The sequence below is a fragment of the Rousettus aegyptiacus genome, unplaced genomic scaffold, assembly GCF_014176215.1.
Source record: "Rousettus aegyptiacus isolate mRouAeg1 unplaced genomic scaffold, mRouAeg1.p scaffold_m13_p_4, whole genome shotgun sequence".
NCBI classification, from domain to species: Eukaryota; Metazoa; Chordata; class Mammalia; order Chiroptera; family Pteropodidae; genus Rousettus; species Rousettus aegyptiacus.
In genome coordinates, this window is record NW_023416307.1 from 149967498 (window position 1) to 149988302 (window position 20805).

Genomic DNA, 20805 nt, shown 5'->3' on the forward strand with positions numbered 1-20805 from the left:
CAAGCAGCTGACGTTTTCATTGCCAGAGAAGTCAAATATTAAAAAAAATTAATGAGAATCACCAGGGATGAGAACTGATAAAACGAGAGAAACTAAATTATTTTCCAAGCGTTGATAATTTGCTACTACATTGAAATGGACTTCTGCTGGTAGCATAACTCTTTTTTTCTTCTTCTCGAGGCAAGAGCAAACCCCTTAACCTACTGATGAAAGGGAAAATTACCTTTCTGGTAGCTTTCTTCCATGGGGTAAAATGACAGCTGACGAATGACACAATAACACTGTGTCGTGGGTGATACAGAGTGCTCCGTTGCCACCCCAGTGACGGCCACCACAGCCATCACATCCCCTCACGATGAAGCCCTTCCAAACCTAAGCCGAGACAGTCGAAAGCCAACCCTCTTCCTTCCCGCCCCTCCTCCTAAGCTCCCCTTCCTTCTGGCCTGATAAGGGCTCCTTCATATGACGCCCCCAAGAGGTCAATTATGCCACTCCTGTGCCTGAGCTCATCCCCTGTCCTCTGCTGATCTGAGAGACAGAGCAGAAGTGATGAAGCGCGAGGCTCTTTTGATCAGCCGGTTGCTAGAGAGTGGGGCAGGAGCAGGTAGGGGAGGAGAGAACAAGTGGTATTTTTACTGGGAGCTGTGTTCCTGCTTGGCAGTTTGACAGGTAGTGAGTGCGTCCTGCCTTCATGGTTGCCCTGACGGCTTCGGCTTGCAAGAGCGGTTGCCATGTATTGCACACATCTGGAAGATCGTCCCCGGGGATGGGGAGGTTTACATTGTCACCCGAGGGAGATGATTTTAAGGCTCTGTTGTCTGGGCACTCAGCCTTTTGTGTTCTGTGCCTTGCATAGGTTGCAAAATGAAACAGCAGCTAATGAAGTCCTTGCAAGCATCCAAAACTACTTCAAGTCCCAGCCCTTTGATTTTAGGGGTGCTCAAATCATTTCTGGGCAAGAGGAAGGGATATATGGATGGATTACAGCCAACTATTTAATGGGAAATTTCCTGGAGGTGTGTGAAAACAAATGCATGGTTTTTAATCTTGCTATTTATCTCGTCCCTTGCGGGTGGTAGCTTCAGCAGAGGTGCGTGCCAACAGGGGCATCTGTTCTGTGCCATTCCTACTGTGAAACGCACTAGGGGAACCCCTGCGAGACAATAGCTAAAACTAAGAAAAGACATGGCTAGCTGGGGCAAAACCTTGGATCAGAAACAGGACCAAATGCAGGGGGAGAAGGCGTATCATCACTTACTAGCCAATAAGATATCGGAGGCAGGAAGGATCGAAATGTAACACCGGGCTCTCGGTCATGTGAAGGGCAGCTGGGGAATGGCTTTTCCGAGATGTTCCTTAGCCGTCTGGAACTGGCAGCGTCCTCAGGCCGTCTGCTTCCCAGCTCAGTCCGTGCCACCAGGTCTCCTTACACTCCACGCTCACTGCTTCTTTGCTGCAGAGGAGAGCTGACTCCAAGAGACAATCACCATGCCGCAGAGAGCATAGCCCGAGGACGCCCACTCCACATCCAGCCAGGGACCTGTTTCTCCTCAAACATATTTTTAAATTTTTAATTAATTGCCAATAGTTAATAGTTGAGAAATTCCCCCACCCCACCCCCCGGAAGTTGGAAGCGCTGGTCACAGAGGACTTAAATTCCCGCGTGGTAACATCCAGCTGCAGCAGAGTGTGGCTCGTGCGCTCCCCAGTTCGTCACGGTCCTCACCATTCCCCGTTGTCAACACCTAGTCTGCTCACTCATTTGTGTGGCCTGCCCAGCCCCTGTAAGCATGTGAGTTCGCCACCCCTGACATAGGGACCAATGGGGTTCAGAATGCCCCCCGCCCCACGTCAGAGTTCTCAGCAGTAAGAGTTGGGGCGTTGGGTGGACCACCCTGGGCAAACGGAAGCGGCGCCTTTGGCCTTTCTTCCTGCTCTCTTTTCCCGCCCTGCAGAAGGACCTGTGGCATATGTGGGTGCACCCGAAAGGAGTGGAGACCACGGGTGCCCTGGATCTAGGCGGCGCCTCCACCCAGATCTCCTTTGCGGTGGGAGAGGCGGTGGAGCTGAACACCAGTGACGTCATGAAGGTGTCCCTGTACGGCTATGTGTACACGCTCTACACACGCAGCTTCCAGTGTTACGGCCGGAACGAGGCCGAGAAGCGGTTTCTGGCGACACTCCTTCAGGTAGCCGAGTGGGGGGGTTTGGGGGCAGCAGTGTTCCCTCGGGGGTCTCAGCGGAGGCGGGGGTGGGAGGGTGCCATGTCTTCCAGGGTCTGCCCTTTCTGCTCCGGTTAGAGGATGGATGCAAACCGGCGTTTTCCAGTTTCCCCGTGGGGGTCTGAGCTCGCGCTCTCTCTCTTCTGTATTTGAATCAGAAGTCCAGGGAAATCAAGAGCTCCAGATGTTTCATAAATGATTCAGGTCCTAGTTTCCCTTTATGGACACAAGCTGTTTTAAACCAGTAGCTAAATAAGCCTGAGAATTTGGAGACTCCCTTGTGTGCAGACAAAAAAAATAAAAGTGGCCACGGGAGAAATGCTTGCTGACAGCGGGGCGGGCAGAGCTCCCCCAGGCTCGGCCTCGCTGCGGATGGGCCTATATTAGGCAGGCTTGCTGCCCTTTATATGGTGGGATTTTTCAAGCCTCCGAATGCTATTATTTTGGTCAATAATTCGCATGGCAACTGTCCCACGCCGCAGATGGCTGCGTCAGGCACCAGGTGTAGGGTTGTCGTGAACATAAACTCAATGGTAGTGTGGTGTGTGTCAGAGAGCCATGGACGACATTCCAGACCCAAACTCCAGGGTTCAGGGGACATCGATCTCAGCCATGGCTGAGAAGGGAGGGTGAAGGGAAGGGGCCTTGATCATCTAGAGGGACGTGAGGCCAACCAGAGGTCACAGATCCTGGCTTCCGATGGGGCCCAGGGTCGGGGGACAAGGGCTTGGCCAGCCTGTGAAAGTGGACACAGCGTCATTAGGTTGACGCTCAGCTGTCTAACCTACCTTGGCAGCAGCATTCCTCAGACACTAGCCTGCAGAAAAACGGGGCTCGCCCACAAAAGCGTTGTCAGCAGCACTCATGTCTTCAGACCCCTGCGTTTACCGAGCAGTTGTGCAGGGCGGGTTGTGAGAATTCACCGTCCAGTTCTGGCCCATTCCCCACGATTCTCCACTGGCCTCATGGGAAAGGCTGGAGCCTCAGCTCACATGCACGTGACGTGTATTGTCGAGAGAGGCTCAGCGCTGCCTGGGAGGACAGAGCGGGGGAACCCTGCAGGCATCTGTCAGCTACTCTTCATGGCTCACGAGACTCAGTGCCCACCCCAGACTCTCACCCCCTCCCCACGCTCAGCCCAACGAAACCCAATGGGGAACCCAATCGACACTCCCTAGCAAGGCCTCTGTAAACACCACTCCCCCCTGCTTTCCCATGAGAGTATTTTAGCCAACACGCCTCTTTCCAGGAGAGAAGCTCTGAAATCCTCTTTTCTCCATCTCCTTTTATTTCTAGCAATGCTTAATGTTCCTTCCTCCAGCTCTGGCCCTGGCCAGAGTGGAGGGCAGGGGACTCCTATGAATTTCAGGCAGGAGAAGGGGGAAGGTGAAAATATCCTTTTCCCAGGGTGAGTGAGGGTCAGAGAGTCTAGCCTCTTAAATTTGGTTTGCCCCAAGGAATATCTGTGTATGTGGGTACGGGTACTCCCCAAACACAACGTTTATTAAAGAATGATTATCCATGTATCCAACAGTCTAAAGTAGAGAAGTGAATACTTCACCTGTGTAAGGTCTCATTTGGGTTCGAGAATGCAAGTCTCAAAGAATGAGCCCAGGACTGTGAGACCCCAGCCTCTGGGTGGGATGGACAGTTGGCTCACAGGGACAAGTGCACTCTCCAACATCTGGATACCTGAGAGGGTGGCCTTGCCCTCTGAGGCTTCTGACTCAGGTGAGAGACAGGGTCCAGGTGTGATGAAGATCACCCACAAACGCACGCCCGGATCTGCCTGACCACCTCTATCATGTGCCAAATACGCGCTGCCAAGCCCGACTTGGAAGGTTCGTGCGGATTATCACATCACGAACACTGGCTCAGTCAGTTCCATCTGTCTGGGTCTCGTTTCCTCCTCCGTAATACAAGGGCCTACACAGGCATGGCGAGAATGACACCTGGATGTGCACTTTGCAAAGTAACCTCTTATTAACAGGTCTCCAGCCAGCCCAGGGCTCAGGTCTCACTATGACAGCGTGGTAGCCATTAGGGGCACACATTCACTTTTTTTCTTTCCCTCTTTAAGTAAGATTTTTTTTTTTCATCTGTTTTTAAAGTAAGATGTGTTTGATATTTTACTTCAGTTAAGAGTTTTTTGTAGGGAAAACAGTCAGTATGCCTTAGTGGCTTTGAAATTAGAGTTGATATCCAGTTCTTTAGAAAAGAGTGTCCATAAATAGAGCCAAACATGTTTTGGAATTTAGCATAAGATAAAGGGAACATTTTCCACCAAAAAATAAGACTGGCGAGTCATCTGGAAGGAGTAAGTCAGGTTCCTACTGTAATCTTTGTGCCAAATAAATTACGAATGGATCAAAAATTTATATGTAACACGGATGTGTATTGCAGCATTGTTTGTAATGGTGAAATAATTGAAAACCACCTAAATCTTCATCTTGAGGGATTTCTTAAATAAATTATATTTTATTTGTACAGTGACATGCTGTGCGGCTACTAAAAATAAAAGGCCACACTAACGTATACAATGAATGGACAGATAGCAAAGATGACTTTTCAAGTAAGAAAATCCCAGAGCGGAACAATATGTAAAATACTACCATTTATGGATTTGTCTTTTTAAAAAAAAAAAGAAAGAGGAAAAGAAAATAGACTTGCGAATGCATAATCTCCGGTAGGCTGCACAAAAACCGGCAATGGTGGTCCCTTCCAGGGAGGGAGCCGGCGGGTAGTAGTGGGTGGAAGGGAGAGTTAATTTTCATAATATATTTATTTGCATCTTTCGGATTATTTTATGAGATAGGTAATATCCTATTCAATGTGGTCAATTAAAGTAAACACATCTTGTTTTCTCATCAAAATGGAGTTCATAAAACCTGCTTCACAGGGCTACCGTAGAGGCTGGGTCAGATCACGTGAGCGAGAGCCTAGCATTGTGCCTGGTGCAGGGTGACTGCCCCCCCCCCTCATTGCCACTTGAGTTTTCTAGACACTCTGTGAGTTGCCTTCAAGCACACGTTGGCACAGATGGCATTTTTCCCATTTCTCTCTCTGCATTAGAAGGTAGCAATACTAAGAATTTGCAAAAGAGAAATATCTGGTCCCCTACGAAAAGAGTGATTGCTAACAGCTCGCTCTTGTACCTACAGGATTCTATCACCAAAGCCAAACTCGCCAACCCCTGTTACCCTCGGAATTATGTCACCACCTTCACGGGGGGCCATATATTTGGCAGCCTGTGCACAGAGGATCTGAGGCCTGAAAGTTATGACCCCAATGATGTCATCACTTTTGAAGGGACCGGGAACCCGTCACTGTGTAGGGAAAAGGTGGCTTCGCTATTCACCTTCAAAGCCTGCCATGACCAAGCCATCTCCTGCTTCGATGGGGTTTACCAGCCAAAAGTTAAAGGGTCATTTGTGGTAAGAGCCGACATCACTGAAAGAGTCCTTCGATCCCCATGGAATGTTTATTTCTCACCTTTCTGTTTCTCTTCTGCTGACTTGTTTCCCATTTTCTTCTTCCCTCCCCTGAAACCTCCATGTTATATCCCATTCTGAGAATGGATTTCCTTGAGTTACTGCTTCCTTAACAGGCATTCGCAGGATTCTACTACACAGCCAGCGCTTTAAATCTTTCAGGGAGCTTTTCCCTGAACACCTTCAACTCCAGCACCTGGAATTTCTGCTCGCAGAATTGGAGTCAGGTCAGTATTTAACGAGAAAGGCTCAATATCAGTACAAAACAGAGTAGATTCCGTTTGCATGCTTACATGGGTATGTTCTGAATTTGGCCTTTGCGCTGTCCTACTTTGACCCCCATGAAATGGGGGGTTTAAGGAGATCTACTTCACACCCCCGCGTGGATTAATGTTCTAACCACGGGCACAGTGTTTGGCACATAATAAGAATTCCATAAACTTAGAGATTGTCCTTATATGCTGTTGCGTGGGGATATTTTCCATATTATAATATAGAATTGTATTATTTCAGGGTAATCTTATTATGAAATGCTGGGCGATAGATTCTTTCCAATAGGACTGTGGATTTAAGGTGTTCTGAAGTGCGCGTTTCGAAACGTGCCTGCCCGGCCTGCCTCTGACCTGCTCTGAACCCCCTTCTCAGCTCCCGCTGCTGCTGCCCCGGTTTGATGAGATGTACGCCCGCTCCTACTGCTTCTCAGCCCACTATATCTACCACTTGCTCGTGAGTGGGTACAGATTCACCGAGGAGACCTGGCCCCAAATACATTTTAAAAAAGAAGTAAGTCAAAGCACGAATTGTTTTTTTCCTGTCAAAATAAAGGTTTGCGTGTATGTATGTGAAAGATGAGACTTTGATCCCTTGTGAGCTTCCCAGAAGGGATGACGTAGAATTCAGAGGAGGTGTTCGCTACAGACCCTTCCAAGTGAGTAAGGGATCAGAAGCCAAGACCCCATGGGCTCTGAGCTCCATGAGGGCAGGACTTGCTTCATCACCCTTGTATTCCTAGCATTTGGCACAGGGGAGAGAACCTGGAAGATGTTTAGTAAATGTTTGTTGAGTGAATAAATAAATATATTAAGCATTTGAGACTTTTCATCATGAGAAGAGGCTTCAAATATAACAATTTTAAAAAGACAGTAGTAACGAATTGATCTCCGTTTTACACAGATGTCAGAGTAAGATATAGGCCCTAGAGCATGAGGGATTAAAGAAGCAGCATTTAATAAGACTATTCTCTTGGAATGAGCCTGAGACACTGTATTTACTGTCAAGCGTCCAGAATGGTCTGAAGCTGGAATCACAGCTGTCATCAGGTGACTGTCGGGTGAAGGGGCCTGGGACCTTGCTTTCAGGCGGGACTCAGCCTTGCCGACATGTTCATCCAGCGCTATGTTGCCTGGGTTCTCGGAGGGTTTTCTCATTTCAGGACTAACAGAAAATGTGCAAACTGAAATGATGCAAAGCCTGAAATATGTCTGGAGTCAGTCTTTCCACTATTAGTTTTGGCAATAATTAGATTAAACCAGTCAACATCTGACATTAGCCTGCGACTGTCTACGTTTACATAAACAAAATTAAATCATCTACACAAAATAAGGATGTCTGGAGACATATAAGAACCATTTGTGGCATGTACTGTGTAAGCTTTGCTTCTAATAAATCTAATTACCAGGAAAGTACATGAAGAGAATGGAGAATGATTTTTCCATTGAATATCAGCTTGGATGGATATAGAACTCTAGGTTTCAAGGTCCTTTCATTTATTCATAAAAAATTTTATATCCAGCCAAATTATTATTCAAAGGTGAGGTCACAAAACACTTCCAAAGATTTGCCACACAAAAATTTAATCAAAAATATTTCCGAAGGAGGTAATCAACTAAGAAGAGAAGTAAATCCAGGAGATGTGATAAAAACATAGATAGTAAGAATAACTAATGTTGTGACTTAAAATTTGCATTAAAAAAATAATACCAACACAAAGAAAAGTAAAAGAGAAGAATCCATCCATAACAACCCAGAATTCAAGTGTAGTTAATATCCAGTGTGATGGGGAAGGGGTAAGAATCATATAGGATACAAGGGCATAATATCTTGTGAAGGGGAACATATATATTACCTATATATACTTTTAAGGCAAGAAATTAAAAAAATAAACAGGAAAATAGCACCAATTGAAAATTTAAAACTAAGACAGTCAGAAAAAGTCCAAATATATCAATAATTACAATAATCATAATTGGACTAACACTACCAGTTAAAGACAGACATCAGATTGAATTTTTAAAAATCAAGTATATGTTGTTCATAAAAGAAACACTTTAAAGAGACACTTAGGTTTTGCAAAAGGATATGGAAAGATTGAAAGTTAAAATTTTTTTTAACTATCAGGCAAACGCCACTTAAAGAAAACAGGTGTAGCTAATTACTCTCTGACAAGATAGTCTTTAAGATAAAGAGAGCATCATTCGAGATGGAGAAAATTACAACATATGATAAAATGTTCATTATGAAGATTATAAATTCGAAACACTTATTCATCTAAAAGTACGTAAACAAAAGTTGATGTGTCTACCAGAAGAGATTGACAGTCTCTTTCCCGTTTGGACTGAGTCCCTTTTCTTAGAAACTGGTCCTGGGTTTGATAAACCACCCATTATAGCCACAGACACTGTGCCGTCAATGGAAAACCTTTTGCTGTTACTGACAGCGCCCTCTTCACACCTGGCTGTGACAAGATTGTGAGGATTGGTTCTGATTTTTCTCTACAGTGCTGGCAATAGGGCCCTCGAGCCTTTGGGGTCCCAGTGACCTGGATCCTAACTCAGCCTCTGCAGTATCTGAACTTGGGCAAGTCCTTTGACCTCCTTAGAGCACAGTTTCCTGTGGGTGTTTCATGAGAGTGACAGTGGTGTGCCCTGGGTGCGTAATTGCCACCGTCATCCCTGCTCCGAGAACTGAGCCATCTCCTCTGCTCCACAGGTGGAAAATAGCAGCATAGCCTGGTCTCTTGGCTACATGCTCAGCCTGACCAACCAGATCCCAGCTGAAGTCCCGCTGATCCGCCTGCCCATGAAGCCGCCTGCTTTTATAGGCACTCTCGCCTTCTTCACAGGAGTGGCCTTGTTGTGTCTGGGGTTTCTCGTGTACCTGTGTGTGTTATCCAGGAATCGGAGGCACTCTCGGCATGCCTTGGACCACGCGGTGGATTCTGAGTGAGCCTCTCAGAGGAGCTCCTGGAGCCCGAGGGCTGCTCAGGTCCAGCCTGGGTAGCACCAGACAATGCAAGCAAAATGTCCATCTTCAGGAAAAACAAGTAAAGTCAAATACCTAGGTCGTGTGCCTCTCAGATGCTGATTTACGCCAAAGCACCTCTTGGGGCATCCCTCAGCTGTTCTGTGACAGTGGTCCTCCAGAGAGAGACCCCACCTCTCACTTGCTGACCTCTTAGGAAACAGAGGAGAAAACGGATTATCAAGGCCAGGCTCTTTATTCCAGGCGTACCAAAGGAAGAGTCAGCTGATAATATGACGGTTTCATGTGGAAGGATTTATCTCAGGATTCGGTTTGCATTTTCCCTCCTTCGGAAATCTCCTATTCCTTCTGGCAGTTTTGGAAGCTAACAGATGCCCATCAAGCATTTAGCCCAATCGGATGTCTCATTTTACAGCTTCCTTCCGTTGTCCTTAACTAAAACTTCCCTTTAGCAATCCCATAAACATTGAGCTCCCTCGGATTGTTAGAATATAATATTTGAAAGAGAAGACTGCTTTATCCCCATGGACAGAGGCCACCACCCGGCAGGCAGAACCCAAAGGACAGAGACACACAGAAAGTCTCCCAGAGAACTGCTGGCTGTTCCCAGAAGGGGATTCTCGCTCGGGGCGCTGTTCATTAGATTGCCTGCCACTGGTGTGGTATCATGATTGTCACCTCACCGTCACATTGCTCTTGTCCTATAAAATATTTACTCCTAGCAAGGCTGTTGTGTCCCAGATCTTTTGTTGCCTTTGCTAAAATTCTGCTTAGGGCTGTATTTCCACTGTTAGCATTTGACCACCATTCCCACAGGTACACTCGACGCTGTCACCAGACATCCTATTCTGTGATTTGCTCACCCCTCACTTTCCTAGATGGTAGGCCCCTCGGCAGAGTAGCCATAGACTTTGGGGAAAGAAAAGGAAGCTGCAGTGACATCTAACTCCAAGGTGGGATGGGAAAGAACTCCAGCAAGTCCCATGGCTACAAACTAAACACCAACGTTATTTCCGGTTTTGTTAGCTGAATACAGAATAAAGGACTCTTTGTTTTATTTTGACTTCGCAGTGTGGTGTTTGTTACCTTGCATTTGGTACCCTTTCTCCTAAGGACCCACGGTGGTATTTTTGAGAGCAAGTTTTAAAAATTAAGAACATTTTCTTAAGAAAACTTTTCTAGTGATTTAAGATCACGCATTAATATCACCTTTACTCCAGAGATTTCGAAGGGCTTCTCTTTGATAAAACTTTGACTTTTTGAGATAACTGAGTTGAACCTTTCTTTACCTTATTTGATGTCTAAAACTTCCCTGAGGACACAACTTGCTACTCAGATTTTATTTCTCACCCAGAACAGTTGCTCCTATCCCAAAATGCACCTTTGCTCACACAGTTAGTCCTATCTAGACTGAGTCATCTACCCATCTATCCCAATAATACATATACCTCAAGCCAATAATATATATACCTCAAGGCCTAATTCTAGCTCTACTTCCACAAAGGTTTCCTTACATACACACATGAGTACACACACACACACACACACACACACACACACACACACACACACACTGGTCTATCTGCTGGGCCACCTTTTAAAAACTAATTACATCATAAATTCTTGTATGGTTATTTATCTTCGTGTGTGCATATGGCTTGTTTCTAAAACAGACAGAAGGCCACATAAAGGCAAAACCCGTCATTCATCACTCACTCACTCACTCACTCACTCATTTGATATACATCTAAGAAATACCTATGGACCTAACACCTCCCAGGTATAATCTTGGATTTGGTTAAGTGCCATGAATGTATTATATACTCAACATATTTGTTGATTGATGTTGCTTCCATAAATGACTGAGGGGTTGGCAATAAATCATAGACATATCAGATAAATATAGCATCTAAATCACAAAGAGTTTGCTTTCACATAAAGTTTAAATGCAGGTAAGACTCAACATAGAAGGCAAACTCTAAAGAAAAGCAAGGCAATTATTACTCTTAAGTTTGGGGGAAGATAGTAGTTGTGTTTGGAAAGGTATAAACAGATACCCTAGTCTGCTAGGGCCGCTGTAAGAAAATACCATAGGCTGGTTGGTTTAAACAACAGAAATTTATTTCCTCACAGTCAGGAAGCTGATAAGTCTGAGATCAAGGTGGCTGCCAATGCAGTTCCTGGTGAGAGCTCTCTTTCTGGCTTATAGACGGCTGCCTTCTCACCGAGTTCTCACACGGCCTTGCCTCTGCTTGTACAGAAAGAGAGAGTGAGCTTTCTAGTATTTTTTTTTTATTTAAATGTATTGAGGTGACATTGGTTAATAAAATTATATAGGTTTCAAATGTACAGTTCAATAATATGTCATATGTATATTGATTACATTGCGTTCACCGCCCAAAGTTAAATTTCATTCGATCACCATCTATTTGACCCCTTTTACCCATACCTACCAACCCCCTCTCCCTCGCCCCCATTCCCTCTGGGAAACACTAAACTGTTGTCTGTGTCTGTGAGTTTTTGTTTGTTTGTCTTGTTTGTTACTTTTAGTTTTATATCCCATTTATGAGTGAAATCATATGGTTCTCAACTGTTTCTGACTTATTTCATTTAGCACAATAATCTCGACATCCATTCATGTTGTCACAGATGGCAGTATTTCATCTTTTCTTATAGTTGAGTAATATCTCACTGTGTATATGTACCACATCTTTATCTGATTGACAGACACTTCAGTTGTTTCCATGTCTTGGCCACCATGAATAATGCTGCAGTGAACATTGGGGTGTACATATCTTTATGGATAAATGTTTTCATATTTTTTGAGTAAATTCCCAGAAGATGGATTGCTGGGTCACATGGTAATTCCAAATTTTGGAGGAAACGCCATACCGTTTTCCACAGTGGCTGTACCTATTTACATTCCCACCAGCAGTGTACGAGGGTTCCTTTCTCCCCACGGCTTCTCCGACACTTGTTATTACTTGTCCTGTTCACGACAGCCATTCTGACAGGTGTGGGGTGGTATCCCATTGTGGTTTTGATTTGCATTTCCCTAGTAGCTAGTGAAGTTGAGCATCTTTTCATCTGGGGACCGTTTGTACGTCTTCTTGGGAAAAGTGTCTTTTCAGGTCTTCTGCTCATTTTTCAATTGGATTGTTTTTCTGTTGTCGGGTTGTATGAGTTCTTTATGTATTTTGCATATCGGCCCCTCATCAAAGGCATTGTTTGCAAATATTTTCTCCCGTTCATTTGGTCACCTCTTTGTTTTGTTGATGCTTTCTTTTACTGTGCAGAAGCTTTTTTGTTTGACATAGTCCTATTCATTTATTTTTGTTTTTACTTCCCCTGCCTTTGAGGTCAAATTCATAAATTTCTAAGCCCCATCAAAGTCCATGAGTTAAGTAGTTTTACAAGGACGCTAATCCCATCATGATCAGTTGGCACCCCCTCATGATCTCATGACCTCATCTAACCCTAATTACCTACCTAAGGGCCCCTATCTCAATACCATCATGTTAGGGGTTAGTGTTTCAGCTTAACAACAGGACTTCTGGGGCGGTAGTGATGTTCTATAAATGGGTAGTAGTTTAGGTATACCCTTTTCAACCATTTATACACTTTCCATACGTCCTATATGACATTTAAAAAAATAAAATTATAGATCTAGATTAACTCAGGAATTTTCTATTTGCTACCTCGATGACCTTCAAAAAGTCTTGTAGTGTCTTTCACCCTTGATTTACTCATATATAAAATGGGGATAATCTCTACCTGATGGGATAGTTGAGAAAAGAGAAAATTTAGCACTTAGGCAGTGCCTGGAACAGAGTACAGCCGATGAATAAAAGTTTTAAAAAGTATTTCTTTCATCCATTTACTTCATTCATTCATTCATTCATTCATTCACTCATCATACATTTGTCAAAAGTCTATACTGTATGCTAATTAAGCAGCTAGGCTGAGTTCAGGCTGAAGTTGGAGAGAAACTAGACAAATGTCTTTCCTCTTGAAACACATGAGACACAAAGGCCCTCTGCTGGAGCCACAGAGTACATCCTCCTCACGTTGCGTGCTTGCTTTGCGCTCACGCGCGCTCTCTCTCTCTCTCTCTCTCTCTCTCTCTCTCTCTCTCTCTCTCTCTCTCTCTCTCCCCCTCCCCATCCCTAATTAAATATATTGGAAAAAACATTAGTTCAAAAGTATTTTTATTATTATAAAATAATGAGACAATTAGAAATCCAAACACTCGATGATATCAAGGAATTTCCTGTTATTTTGTTGTTTAGGTGAGATGATAATATTGAGGATTTTTTTTTTTTTTTTAAGAATCCTTACCATGTAGATACTTGCTAAACTATTTCCTGATAATATGCTATGTCTGGTGTGGCAGTTAAGGGTTTAACCAGAGAAATAGAACCAGTAGGAAGTATATGTTAAGAGATTGTTTTTGCAAGAAATTGGCTTACGTGATCGTGGGGCTAGATGGGCAGGGGAGGCTGGCAGGAAGGGCAGGAACCTAGGGCCTGAGCCAGCTGCTGTCCACAGGTGGGATCTCTCCTTTCTCAGATTTTACTCCTACGGTCTTCCAACTGATTGCCTAGGATAACTTTTCTTACTTAAAAACAAGTGATTATGGGCTTTCATCACATCTACGAAATACTTTCGCAACCACACTCAGTTAACGAATAACTGAGGATTGTAGCCTAGCCAAGTTGACACATAAAATTGACCACCACACCTGTGAATTGATCCAAAATGACATAGAAGGGATGATGTGGATGAAACATGACTGCCCGTGGTTTGATGATCCTTGAGGCTCGGGTGCTAGGTCCATCGGGGTGCGTAATGCCATTCTGTCTGCTTTGTGTATTTCGGAATTTTCTACAATGAGAGTTTTAAAATATACTTTCAAAAACATTCAGAATCTCACTGCTTTATAGTTAATATCTTTCTTTTTCTTTATCCATTTTTACATAGTTAAGATCATGCTGGAGTTAAAATTTTATATCTTATTTCTTTCATAGCATTATAGCACTAGCACTTTTACATCTCATTTAAAATTCTTCTCAAATATTAAACAAAATGATCAAGCAGTCAGGCTCTGACATCACACAAACCAGGTTTGAATTCTAGTTCTGCTGTTCACTGCTGAGTGACCTTGGCCTAAACTTCTCTGAAGTTTTCTATGCCTCAGTTTCATTTAAAATAGTCCTATTCAATTCACTCACTCATCACTCACTCATTTATTCATTCAGCTAATATCGATTATGTCTTATGAGCCAGATTCTGTTCCAAGTGCCGTAGCTTCCCCAGTGAACAAAGTAGACAAAGTCTTTGTCTTCATGGAGCTGACATTCTAGTTGGGGAGACAGACACTAAGAAACTAAATAGATACTGTACAGGGGGTTGTAACTCATCCAGAGAAAAATAATAGAGTAAGGAGGATAGGGAGTGATGAGAGCAGGGGAGGGGATTGCTAATTTTTTCAAATAGGTCAGAAAAGTCTTTTCTGATAAGGCATCATTTGAATAAAGACTGGAAGATAGTGAAGGAATTAGCCAAAGGAAGCAGTATATGCAAAGGCCCTGGGGTAGGAGAATGTTCCAGGTACAGAGAGGAGGCAAGTGTGATTGGAGCAGAATGAACAAGAAAAAGATGTAAGAAATGAGGTCAGAGAGTTAAGATGCAGTAGACTGCAAGAGGGAGCCACTGGAGAATTTTGAATAAAGGAGAGACATCTGGCTTCTGGGTTAAAGGATTTACTCTCCAGCTGCAGTGAGAAAAATTAAGTGAAGAGGGCAAGGGCAGAAACAGGAAAATCAATGTGTAGGTGATCAGAATCATCCAGATGAGAGATGCTGGTGTCTTTGACCAGGGTGGTAGCACTGGAGGCAGCGAGCGATGGTCAGATCCTGCATGTATTTGAAAATAGAGCCCATGAAATGTGCTGATGTATGCATGCAGAGTGCGAGAGAAAAGGAGTCAAAGATTCTTCCCAAATTTTTTCCTGAGCAACTAAAAGTAGGGGTTCCCATTAACTGAGATGTAAATACGACAGAGGGAGATGGTTTAATAAGAAGAAGGTTAGAATCCATACTCCTTTTGAAAAAGCCTCCCTATACCTGCACAAATCCACAAGCATGAGAGAACAGGGCGTTTGGACTTCATTCTGCGCAACGGGGGATAAAAATGAACATTTGGAGGACTTTAAACAGGGGTGACATAAGCCGATAATGAACGTTAGAAAAAAAAATTTTGTAACTGGAGAATCTGAAATGTTTCCAAAGTGTGTTGTGTGAACCACAGGGGGAGCTTGTTTTTAAATGCAGATTCTTGCCCCTTCCTAGACCTACAAATCAGATTCTCTGGTTGTAGAGCCAAGAAATGCCATTAAATTTTTTTAAGTTAACATAAATTTTGGGAAAAGAAATGCACAAATCATGTGTTCACCAGCTGAACACATCATGTAACCAACCCCCAGATGAGGAAACAGACCACTACTACCAGCTCGGATGGGCCCTTTTCACCTCCAGCCACTGCTGTCAGTGCCAAGAATAAACCCGATCATTACTGCCACCACTCAGATTAGTTTGCCTGTTTTTAGCTTTATATAAATGTAATCACACAGCATATACTTTTAGTGTCTGACCTATTTCACTGTTATGTGTAAATTCATGTAGTTCCATGTAGTTGCTGTTGACTACATTGCTACAGACTTCCAGTTTATCCTTTCTCTTATTTATAGGCCTTTGGGTAGTTTCCAGTTTGGGGGCAATTACTACAAAAGTGCTACTATAAATGTTTCTCATTCATGTCTTTTGCCTTGTAAATTATAAAGCAGATATCAAGGCCTAAAGCCTTAATTAATTCACTATGCACTTAATGAGTCCCTTATCTGGCATTGTGCTAAGAGAAGAAGGTGGCCAGGGTCCTGCCCTCAAGGAACTTATTCCAATTGGTGCAGAACTACAATCTACATGGACAGAAAAATGAGTCAAACAATTGCAATTGTGATAACAGTTCTGAGGAAAACAAAAAGCTGAGCTAGAAAAGGGACAAAGAGTCTCTCCTGTTTTATTTTTTGCTTTCTTAAGTGTGTCAGTCAGGATTAAGACTCTGAGAAGAGCTATCTGGAAAAAGTTTACAGATGAATTGGCACTGCCATGCAATGAGTATAAACACAGGGGAGAGCATTCTTGGCAGGTGAGATACCATGTACAGTCATGGAGCAGGAAGGAGCTTGGCCTGTTCAAGACCAGTGTGGCGGAAGCACAGTGAAGGGGAACGAGGGATGTTATGTGTTCAGATATAGGAGCATGTGATGCAAGGCCCTGAAGGCCAGAGTAAGGAGTTTTGATTTTATTCTAAATAATGCAGAAAGTCATTGAAGTTGTTTTAAATAGGGAGATGTGATCTGATTTTTTAAAAAGATCCCTCCGACTGATGAGCAGACAATAGATTAAATGGACCAATTGAAAAAGCAAGTCACTCGGGAGGCTGCTTAGAACAGTCCAGGGAAGATATGCTGGCATAGAGTTTAGAGGAAAAGACAAATAGATTTGGGAATTGTCAGTATAATTATCGTCACCTTAATCCAGCCATATTGGGACAAAGAGCTATCCTGCATGTGTTCTGATATGATGCATTAAGGGCATAGCACTTCTACCAAAAATTAATAATCTGAATGTAATCATGAGGAAAACTACAATAAATTATCAAGAGACATATCCTACAACATTCTACAAAACTAGCCTGTATTTTAAAATGTATTATGGAAAACTTTTTTTCATTTGCTCTAAAATCCATAAGTGGGACAACTGATAACATTTAAATAACGACCGCAAGTTAATAAGACTACATTACTATTAATTTCCTGATTTGATGGAGCGGATAATGATGTCCTTGTTTTTAGGAACTAACACATTTAAGTGTGTAGAGATAAAGGAACATCATGTCTGTAATTTCCTCTCAAATGGTTCAGAAAAAATAATAGAATAAGAATGTAAATATAAGATGTTAACATGTGGGGAACTTAAGAGAAGCGCTTATGGGAATTACTTTTACTAGTTTTGCAACTTTTCTTTACTTTAAAATGAAATGCTGACAAAATTACTGGGGTCGCTTGAGAGAAAAAAAATCTAGTACTAAGCTATGAGTAACATTTAGACAAAAATCTGGAGTACTAAGAAGTGGAAAGGATGGAAGAATATTCAGAAAGAGAGTCAAATGGAATTCGCACAGAGTTATATTGGAGTAATAGCTTCTGCGTTCTTCACTCTAAAGTACGAAAAGATGATCTCCAGCACCGAAAGACCGGAGCCAATCGCGCAGCTCGCATCCGGGACAAAGGAGCCATTCTCGAGTGGGCGCCGCCATCTTTTTCAGTGAGCAAGCGTGAGATTGCGCACGCATGCGTGAGTACGCACGCACGTCCCAATCCTAACCAATTGGTAGCCACGTCGGCGTCTCGTTTAGCGCAGGGGCGGGCCGTCTTCCTCACTTGCGCACGGTTGGGCGGGCCTTCTTCCTTCTCGCCGAACGCCGCCAACATGGTGAGTGTCCGTGTTGCGGGCTCCGAGTTTGCTGGCCGTGCAGCTCCACCACCTCTTGGCTCGGGAAGCGGGGGCGCGTAGCAGTGCCCAGTGGGTCTTACGTGGTGCTTTGTGAGGATACCCTAGCGGGCGGATCACGGAGTTTAGGAGCTTTCTAGACGCGCGGCCTGCGAGCGCGTGGACGGCCTGGCGTGCTTGGGCTACGCGTGCGCGCCACCGCCGCCCCAACCTCTGCTGCAGTAGCTCGTGGCCTGGCTGGGCCGCCTTGGTGGGGGCGTACAGGCCACTTAGGCGTGGAGGCCGGCAGGAACCTGGGTTTTGTCGCCGTCGTCTTTGCAGATTTTGTGCAAGTCGTTCCATGGCACTTGGGACGTTTTGCTCTTAACATTCTTTTTTGTCGTACTTAGCCATGTTGCCTTTAAGCCGCAAAGCCTTATAAACTAGAGAGACTTTTAATTGGCTTCGTTGTTATTTTTCTTTCCCATTTTAGGTGTTCAGGCGCTTCGTGGAGGTTGGCCGGGTGGCCTATGTCTCCTTTGGTCCTCATGCCGGGAAGCTGGTCGCGATCGTAGATGTTATTGATCAGAACAGGGTAAGTATAAGGAAAGTCACAGCATCACATAGCAGTGGATGGTATGCAGTATAGATGGTAATGTTCCCAGTGGCCCTCTAAGGTAGGAGTACTGTGGGTAATGGCTCTATTTTACCATTGAGGAAGCAGGCAGAGTTGGGATTTCAAGCATAGACTTGAGTTGGCTGGGTTTAAGTATTACCTCTGCCCCTTAAACTAGCTAGAGCTTTTAACAAATTATAAGCCAAACGTTGGCGATGTTTATGTTTAAATGAATTACTGTATGTAGAGCAAATTTAGAACAAAGCCAGGCACATAGAAGGCCCTCGTTTGCTATTATCAGTATTTGAGAACAAATAACTGAGGGGTTGACTGAAGACTGAATGAACATAAAGTTGTTTGTTGAAAATATAAGAATTAAATACAAAAATTGTCAAGTAAATTATGTGTTGTTAAGTTATATGCTGCACTACTAATAGTTTAACATTTTAAAAAACCATCCAAATAGGGAGTTGATTCTGAAAGGACAAATGTAACATTTTAAAAAACCATCCAAATAGGGAGTTGATTCTGAAAGGACAAATGTTAAAGAGAATATCTGTTCATTTTGAATGCTGAGATCAGTTTTGTGCTGATTTTAATCTTATTTACGTATTTTAGGCCTTGGTTGATGGACCTTGCACTCAAGTAAGGAGACAGGCTATGCCTTTCAAATGCATGCAGCTCACTGACTTCATCCTCAAGTTCCCACACAGGTAACTAACTGTCCACCAGCCATCATGCCCTCCCTCAGCTTTGTTTATGCTAGAAAAGTTTGCTCAGTTTAACTCAAAATGTTTTCGTTATTTTGCTCTTTTTTTTTTTTTTCCCTTGAGAATACAGTAAGCAGTATTGAGAGTGAGAGCAATTAGAAGAATTTACAGTGTGGAAGTAGATAGACATTAGTTACTTTTTAAATTCTGTGATCTAGTAGTTCCCCGGCTTTGGTTTTATCTAGAATTGCCATCTTCTCTTGTACCCCTTTCTTTTAGGATTTACACAACAAAAACCTCCCTAAGGAATTCTTATTGATATTTTAGTCACTTTTACATTCAACATAAAAATAGTATAACTTTCGTCTCTTCCAGTATTAGCTATCATTAAACTTCCAGTGTGTGTCAGTTATAAATATTTAACATACATGATCTCAGTATGGCAGCCACTATAGAGGTTCTTTTTCCAGCTGCTTATAAGGAATTGAGGGAATCAGTAGGACTTCCTTGACCTGATGTCAATTATGAAAGTCAGAACACTGTTGTGTTACTATTTAGTTATTGCAACTTCATTGATGGTTGGTTCCAGTGGAACACATAACTACTAGTTTGTTTTTAAACATGCTGGGTTTCAATACTCAATTTTCGGAAGAAATTTCAAATTGATTAAAATTGGATTTGATCACAGATCTTTAAGCATTTTTGTACAAAGTAAAAACAGATCTAAGGATTAACTTCGCCTTATTCTTTATGAAAAATTGCTTTCTCCACATCTACTGTGGTATGATATTCTGTGCGTGATAAGAGGTGATTTTTAAATCCTGAACGTAGGCTGGTTTGCATTTTTTATTATCAAAGTTGTGTTTGAGATCATAAGACATCTTGGCTTAGTGAATACCATTCAAATAAGTAAAACCTGTAGTGTGCCAGGTGGTACGTGTTCTCTAGAAACAAGTGGAGCTAGAAGTACAACAAACGGGAAGAGTAATTGTGCTTTTCAGAGGACACAAAGCTGTCCCTGGATCTGTGTGGCTTCAAAGCTGATTTTCTTAGCCATCGGTCCTGGCTCTTTCTAGTGCCCGTCAGAAGTATGTTCGACAGGCCTGGCAGAAGGCGGATATCAATACAAAATGGGCAGCCACGAGATGGGCCAAGAAGATTGAAGCCAGAGAAAAGGTAACAATGACTTAAGGTCATTTGAATTCTGACCACCTGTTTTTTTCAAGGATTGGAAGGTGATAGAGGGATTTTTTTTTTTTTTAACAGAAAGCCAAGATGACAGATTTTGATCGTTACAAAGTCATGAAGGCAAAGAAAATGGTAAGTTTTCAAAATATTACAGGATTGGTATATTTTAACCCTAAACTTGTTTGTCTGGTAATTGTTTGCCCAAGCTTGGTAGGCCAAAGTTGACTTCTTAGGGGTCTGAGACATAAGGATTGTCTCATATACATCATATATGTGATGGACAGAATAGTTTTTGTATGCATGTTTGATAACTAAATGAAATTTTTCAGAGGAACCGAATAATCAAGCTTGAAGTTAAGAAGCTTCAAAAGGCAGCTCTCCTGAAAGCTTCTCCCAAAAAAGCACCTGCTGCTAAAGATACAGCTGCAGCAGCTGCTGCAAAGGTTCCAGCAAAAAAGATGACCGCTGCAGGCAAGAAGGCTCCAGCCCAGAAGGTTCCTGCCCAGAAAGCTGCAGGCCAGAAGGCAGCAGCGCCTCCAAAAGCTCAGAAGGGTCCGAAAGCTCCAGCCCAGAAAGCACCTGCTCCAAAGGCCTCTGGCAAGAAAGCATAAGAACATAAGAGGCTGTTATGAAATTAAAGGTTCTTTTTGACACATTGGCAAATCTAAATCGTGGATTAAAGTCCGTTGCTAGAGCTGGGGTTGTACAAATGTATTTCACATAAATAAATTTTAACATCTTTTGATGCATGAGAGTTTAGTAAAT

At 43.2% G+C, this 20805-nt stretch overlaps 2 protein-coding genes and 1 long non-coding RNA gene across 7 annotated transcripts in view; 2 read left to right on the top strand and 1 right to left on the bottom strand.

The window, feature by feature from the left end:
- ENTPD3 (ectonucleoside triphosphate diphosphohydrolase 3) overlaps positions 1–10037 on the top strand; it is a 28546-nt gene extending 18509 nt beyond the window's left edge. For 2 of the 4 annotated variants that reach the window (XM_016124045.2, XM_016124044.2), the window contains exons 6-11: positions 857–1016; positions 1956–2189; positions 5384–5656; positions 5830–5940; positions 6359–6496; positions 8702–10037. In XM_016124045.2, coding sequence (XP_015979531.2) covers positions 857–1016; positions 1956–2189; positions 5384–5656; positions 5830–5940; positions 6359–6496; positions 8702–8938 — 1153 coding nt within the window. In that variant the 3' untranslated portion in view covers positions 8939–10037. The other 2 variants (XR_001594329.2, XM_036219385.1) reach the window with 2 other exon arrangements.
- A 1069-nt stretch (positions 10038–11106) lies between these two features.
- On the bottom strand, positions 11107–17344 carry LOC107499595. Of its 2 annotated transcripts, none has more exons than XR_001594309.2 (3): positions 17217–17344; positions 13716–13858; positions 11107–11222 (listed from the first exon to the last, which is right to left on the bottom strand). It is a non-coding gene; the product is annotated as an uncharacterized LOC107499595 (long non-coding RNA). The 2 variants fall into 2 exon arrangements; XR_004950442.1 differs by having other exon boundaries at positions 11107–11225.
- Positions 17345–17353: 9 nt separating this feature from the next.
- Positions 17354–20785, top strand: RPL14 (ribosomal protein L14; the record flags this gene model as incomplete). The annotated part of the gene is given in 7 exon segments (XM_016124060.2): positions 17354–17462; positions 17465–17529; positions 18020–18121; positions 18761–18855; positions 19929–20028; positions 20119–20172; positions 20370–20785. Coding segments are annotated over 7 exon segments (807 nt in total), but the record flags the coding sequence as incomplete, so codon positions are not given.
- Between the last annotated feature and the right edge of the window lie 20 nt (positions 20786–20805).